Below are 6,460 nucleotides of genomic sequence, written 5' to 3' on the forward strand. Positions count from 1 at the left end.
AACTCATTGGTCACCAGGTCCCCCTGGGTCCAGCTTGGCTCACCCCCTCACTCAATAGCCACCAGGTCCGGCTTGGCTTGCCAGCCCGATCACGGGGTCTGGCTCGGCCCACCCCCTCACTCACTGGTCAGTGGATTGGGGTCGGGCCACCTGCTGGGTCACTGAATACAGCTCAGTTTGCTCCCTTCCCTCCTGGGTCACAGTCTGGCTGAGCCTGCCCCACGGCGCATCCATCCACAGAGACCCAGGCTGGCCTCTGGCTGGCTGGCGGCAGTTTGTGGGGAGGCCTCTGGAGCAGGCTGGGCAGGGCCGCTGGCCTGGTCATGGCTGCAGATCAGGCAAGAGGTAGGGGCAGTCCTGGCGTCTTGTCCCAACATGTAGGCCAGCATGGCAGGAGCTTGGCTTTGGGGGGGCCATTGCAAGAGCCCTCATAGCAGTGCCATGGGTAGGGGCCATGCCCCCCCCCCCCCAGGGATTGGTGCCCGTTTGGTGAGTGCCCCAGGAGGAGCCCCCATCCTTGCACACACCCCACTGTCCTCCTGCAGGACCCGGCCTCGGCCTCCTCGCGCCCCCTCACTGCGAGGCAGGCCCTATGCGGCCCGCTGGGCCGCACTTGCTGCCTTAGCAACGGTTGCTAGGTAGTGCCAGGGCGGGTGGGGGAAGAGTCGGAGGCGTGAGCTACGGCGCATGCGTACTGGGCAGGAGGAGCGAGGCCGCCGGTGCCTGCGCACTGGGCTGGGGTGAGAGGCTCTGAGACCGTGGAGCAGGTCCATTGCTCACAGCGGCGGGGGGATGACGGGTTGTGGGAGGTTCCATTCTTGCGGGCTGCCGGGGAGCTCCATCGCATGTGCTGCAGGGGTCGCATTTTCTGGGGAGGAGGACTGTACCATTCTGTTCTTGGGGGGAGGAGGTGGTTGCAGGGGCGGGCAGTCCCATTTCTTTAATGGGGGAGGGGGGCAGTCCCATTCCCTTTAATGGGGGGAGGGGCCGTGGGGGCAGGGGTGGGCAGTCCCTTTCTCTTTCATGGGGGGAGGGACATATCTCCATTATCTCTAGGGCAGTGGGGGCGGGAGCTCTCCCTGTGAGGGGGCTACTCTGCTCTGGCGGGGCAGGAACAGGAGAGCAAAGATCTCATCAGTGGTGAGAGCTGCTTCTGCCCCACCTTGTCTCTCTGACCCCTCTGCCACCTGGGCCATGGGGCCCTTTCCTTTCTAGGGGGTGCTGGCTCCCACCTGGCCCCAGGGTGGGGAATGGCTGGCTCAGAGGGGCAGGGAATGGGACGTGGGGCCTTCCCCCTCTAGGGAGCTCCAGCTCCCACCCAGCCCCAGGGCGGGGAATGGGACATGGGGCCTTCCCCCTGTAGGGGGCTCCAGCTGCCCCCGGGCCCCCGGGTGGGGAATGGGACGTGGGGCCTTCCCCCTGTAGGGGGCTCCAGCTCCCACCCGGCCTCAGGGTGGGGAATGGCTGGCTTAGGGGGTGGAGAATGGGACGTGGGGCCTTTCCACTCTAGGGGGTGCTCTCTCTGCTCCTGCCTGGGAACACCCTGTGGATTCAGCCTCCTGGACCTGCCCAGCTCTTCTCTGTGCTGCAGTCGCTGAATGACTCTAAGGCAGTGATGGGTGGCACTGGCCTGGTGGCAGAGCTGGCTCAGCAGGGCCTGCTCTCAGTGCTGGGGGAGTGAGCCATTCGGAGCCTCACCAGGTCTGCAAGGGGAAAGAGAAAGCCCCAGCACTCAGCCTTGTCTCCTGCCTTGCAGGTGCTCTCACTCCTGCCAGACATGATGCCCATGCTGGACCCTAGCCAGCTCGCCATCCGTGAGATGCAGGAAGATGAGGAGCAGATGGTCCTGGAGCTGCTAAAGGTCTGGGGAGGGGCCAGTCAGTGCCAGTCTGTCCAGGCTTGGAGCTGTCTGTCTGTCCGACCGTTCAAGCTCTAATGCTTTGCCTGCCTTTAGCACCTGCCCTGTGGGGATCTCAAAGCTAGTTAATGATCCTGCATGTCCCCCCGCCCCTAGCTCGGGGTGGGCAAACATTTTGGCCTGAGGGCCACGTCTGGGTAGGGAAATTGCATGCAGGGCCATGAATGTAGGGCTGGGGTTGAGGTTAGGGTGCAGGAAGGAGTGCTGAGTGTGGGAGGGGGGTGTGGTGTTAAGGAAGGGGCTCAGGGCAAGGGGTTGGGGCAGAGGAGCGGTGCAGGGTGTACGAGGGGGCTCAGGGAAGGGGGTTGGGGTGCAGGAGGGGGTGCACAGTGCAGGAGGGGGCTCAGGGCAGTGGTGCAGGGAGGGGTGTGGAGTGCGGGAGGGGGTTCAGGGTAGGGGGTTGGGGTGCAGGAGGGGTTCAGGGTGTGGCAGGGGGCTCGGGGTAGGAGCTTGGGGTGCACGGTATGGCAGGGGGTTGGGGTGCAGGCAGGGGGCTCAGGGCAGGGATTTGGGGTGTGGAGTGCAGGAGGAGTTCGGGCTGCAGGCTCTGTCCCGGTGCCTCTTACCTGGAGCAGCTCCAGGGTGGCAGCGGCACGCACCAGGGCCAGGGTAGGCTCCCTGACTGCTGCCCCGGCCCCTGCGCCGCTCCGGGAAGTGGCCAGCACCACGTCCCTGCGGCCCCTGGGGGAGCGGGGGCAGAGGGCTCCACGTGCTGCCCTTGCCTGTGGGTACCTCCCTCGAAGCTCCCATTGGCTGCGGTTCCCCATTCCTGGCACTATAAGGTGGGTAGAAAGTTGGCTAGATTGTCGGGCTCAACGGGTAGTGATCAATGGCTCCATGTCTAGTTGGCAGCCGGCGTCAAGTGGAGTGCTCCAGGGGTCGGTCCTGGGGCCGGTTTTGTTCAATATCTTCAAAAATGATCTGGAGGATGGTGTGGACTGCACTCTCAGCAAATTTGCGGACGATACTAAACTGGGAGGAGTGGTAGATACGCTGGAGGGGAGGGATAGGATACAGAAGGACCTAGACAAATTGGAGGATTGGGCCAAAAGAAATCTGATGAGGTTCAATAAGTATAAGTGCAGGGTTCTGCACTTAGGATGGAAGAACCCAATGCACAGCTACAGACTAGGGACCGAATGGCTAGGCAGCAGTTCTGCGGAAAAGGACCTAGGGGTGACAGTGGATGAGAAGCTGGATATGAGTCAGCAGTATGCCCTTGTTGCCAAGAAGGCCAATGGCATTTTGGGATGTATAAGTAGGGGCATAGCGAGCAGATCAAGGGACATGATCGTTCCCCTCTATTCGACATTGGTGAGGCCTCATCTGGAGTACTGTGTCCAGTTTTGGGCCCCACACTACAAGAAGGATGTGGATAAATTGGAGAGAATCCAGCAAAGGGCAACAAAAATGATTAGGGGTCTGGAACACATGACTTATGAGGAGAGGCTGAGGGAACTGGGATTGTTTAGTCTGCAGAAGAGAAGAATGAGGGGGGATTTGATAGCTGCTTTCAACTACCTGAGAGGTGGTTCCAGAGAGGATGGTTCTAGACTATTCTCAGTGGTAGAAGAGGACAGGACAAGGAGTAATGGTCTCAAGTTGCAGTGGGGGAGGTTTAGGTTGGATATTAGGAAAAGCTTTTTCACTAGGAGGGTGGTGAAACACTGGAATGCGTTACCTAGGGAGGTGGTAGAATCTCCTTCCTTAGAGGTTTTTAAGGTCAGGCTTGACAAAGCCCTGGCTGGGATGATTTAATTGGGGATTGGTCCTGCTTTGAGCAGGGGGTTGGACTAGATGACCTCCTGAGGTCCCTTCCAACCCTGATATTCTATGATTCTATCATTCCCCTAGGGGCCGCAGGGACGTGGTGCCGGCCGCTTCCCGGAGTGGCACAGGGCCCAAAGCGCCACAGGGCTGGCAATCCCGCAGGCTGGATTGACAGCCCTGAGGGGCCGGTTCTGGCCCGTGGGCCGTAGTTTGCCCACCCCGACCTAGCTTGTTGCAGCAGGTCAGTGAGAATACCATTATTCATGGAGGAAACTAAGCGTATGTCTACGCTACCCGCAGGGTTGGCGGGCAGCGATCGATCCAGCGGGGGTCGATTTATTGTGTCTAGTCTAGACGCGATAAATCGACCCCCGAGCGCTCTCCCCTCGACTCCTGTACTCCAGCTCCGCGAGAGGCGCAGGCAGAGTCGACGGGGGAGCAGCAGCAGTCGGCTCACTGCGGTGAAGACACCACGGTAAGTCGATCTAAGTTCGTCGACTTCAGCTATGTCATTCACATCGCTGAAGTTACGTAACTTAGATCGATCCCTCCCTAGTGTAGACCAGACCTGAGGCGCAGAGAGCTGAGGCAACTGACCCTTGAAGTCACACAGGGTCAGTGCAAGACCTGCTCTTGACCTGCCATTTCCTGCTGTGAGCACTAAACCCTGCTGGCCTGCAAGATACAGAGCTAGAACCCTGCTCCTTTCCCTCTACCCCTGGCCTTTGTGCTCTGTGTGCAGTACCTGTGAGAAATGCATGGGATTGAGGCCCTGTGTCGCACTCTGCACTGCCCTCGATACCATCCCCTGTGGCTGTGGTGCCCTTTCAGTTGGGGTCACATCCCTCAGGGAAAGCTGCTGCCCGGGGCGAACCCGACATCACAGCCTGACCCTACGTTGCACTCTCTCCCTCCCCCCAACCTCCCTGCTTCTCCTGCCTATGCTGTCCTTGTGCCAGGCCCTGCTGACATGCCCTTTCCCCCCAGGATGGGTTCAAGGACACGGAGAACCGGCTGATCCTGTATGTCCTGACACGGCCCGTGGTGCTGCTGCTCCTGGCCGTGGTGAGCAGCGGCCTCCGCTTCCTGCTCAACTCCTTTGTAGCAGCGCTGCTGGGGCCCGTGCTCCTCACCATCCTGGCCCTCAAGCTGCTGCTGCGGCGCTCACCGGACCTTGGTGGCCTGGGCGCGTACTACCGCTCGGGGCAGCGTGGGCTCTGGGTGGCGGTGTACGGCGGCGACGACGTGTGCGGCTGCGTGGCGCTGCAGCCCCACCCGCAGGGGGCGACCCGCACAGCCGAGCTGAGGCGCTTGGCCGTCAGCCGCTGGTACCGTCGCTCCGGCGTGGGGCGCCGCCTGCTGGCCTTCCTGGAGGCCCAGGCCCGGGCGCAGGGCTACGAACGCATGGTGCTCTACGCTGCCGTGGTCACCAAGGCTGCCATCGGCCTCTTTGAGAGCAGCGGCTACCGCCCCACCGGCGGGCGCCGCTGGCTGGGCTACACCATCCTGCAGGAGTTCAGCAAGGAGCTCTAGCAGCCCCTCCCTGCCCCCTGCCCTGCTGGGTCGGGGGAGCGGCTTGCAGAGAGCAATTCTGGCCAAGGGCTGGCGGGCCGTATCTGTCCTCATGCCCAGGAGTCCCTCTGCTCCATGGATGCCACCGAGGGACACAGGGCGGCGATGGCCGGGATGTGGGATTTAGGGTGTGACAACGCCGGACTTCACTCCCAGGACAACAGTGCCACCTTGTCCTGGACTGGAAACCACCTGTTCTGGATGAGTCCCTTGCTGGAGCTTCAGCAGGACAAGACCCGCCGGACCTGATTGTGACTGGGAGGGAGGAGGGTTAGCTCAGTGGTTTGCGCATTGGCCTGCTAAACCCAGGGTTTTGAGTTCAATCCTTGAGGGGGCCTTTTAGGGATCGGGGGGAAAATTGGGGATTGGCCCTGCTTTGAGCAGGGGGTTGGACTAGATGACCTCCTGAGGTCCCTTCCAACCCTGATATTCTACGATAGGAGATCACAGCCCCGATTGTGACTGTGGTGGGTGGGGATCACAGGCTCTATGGTGACTGCTCTGGGGAAAGAAATATAGGGTGGGCGACCCTGACATGGAGCGGAGCAAAAGGGAACTTGAGCTTGGAGACTGGGGATGTCCTGCCCTTGGGGTGGAGGTGCAGGCATTGCCTCAGGGGAGGGTGGGACCCCAACATTAGAGCAGGGCTGTGGAGGAGTGTCTCTCTTCTGCCCCAGAGTGGGCTCTCCCCAGCACCAGCTTGGCTGTGTGATGGAGTCATTTGGCCATGGTTTGGCCTGGCTGAGGATCGCATTGCTGCAGCCAGGAGAATGGGGACTCTGGAGCTGTCAGTTGCCCCCACAGTCTGGCAGCTGCTGTCCAAGCACCCAGAGTTCACACTGCCCCACCCGGGGCCATGGGACCTTGCTGCAGTCACGCAGGCTGCCAGCTGTCACTGGGTACATGTATGTTCGAGCATGTGTGTGAATAAATCTTGCCTTTGTAGATACAGCAGCTCCATCTATCTCCTACCCCGATGGGCCTGAGGCAGCTCCCCAGGCAGAGGCCAGCCAGCAGGAACACACAGCAAGGGGATCCACTCGGCCCAGGGGGGTCGTCAGGAGAGTCACTGCCAGGAAAGGCCAATGGGAGCTGTCTCTCGATCTCCAGACATGTTCTTACAACAGCAAATATCCCTCCTCCCATCTTAGTGTGCATGGTGGGCCAGCGCTGATGGCCAGGGGAGAACGCCCCCTACTG

At 61.1% G+C, this 6,460-nt stretch overlaps 1 protein-coding gene across 3 annotated transcripts; it reads left to right on the top strand.

Annotated features, from left to right (window-relative positions):
* The first annotated feature begins 661 nt into the window (after positions 1 to 661).
* On the top strand, positions 662 to 6,207 carry NAT14 (N-acetyltransferase 14 (putative)). 3 transcript variants are annotated; one of them, XM_073321803.1, is made up of 3 exons: positions 662 to 740; positions 1,757 to 1,861; positions 4,676 to 6,207. In XM_073321803.1, the coding sequence occupies exons 2-3, from the start codon at positions 1,778 to 1,780 to the stop codon at positions 5,219 to 5,221; spliced, it is 630 nt and encodes a 209-aa protein (XP_073177904.1). In that variant the 5' UTR covers positions 662 to 740; positions 1,757 to 1,777; the 3' UTR covers positions 5,222 to 6,207. The 3 variants fall into 3 exon arrangements, with proteins under 3 accessions (XP_073177904.1, XP_073177905.1, XP_073177903.1); XM_073321804.1 differs by having other exon boundaries at positions 708 to 767; XM_073321802.1 differs by lacking the exon at positions 662 to 740 and adding an exon at positions 1,039 to 1,140.
* Positions 6,208 to 6,460: the final 253 nt, after the last annotated feature.

The sequence above is a fragment of the Lepidochelys kempii genome, chromosome 23 (assembly GCF_965140285.1).
Source record: "Lepidochelys kempii isolate rLepKem1 chromosome 23, rLepKem1.hap1, whole genome shotgun sequence".
In the NCBI taxonomy this organism is placed as follows: domain Eukaryota; kingdom Metazoa; phylum Chordata; order Testudines; family Cheloniidae; genus Lepidochelys; species Lepidochelys kempii.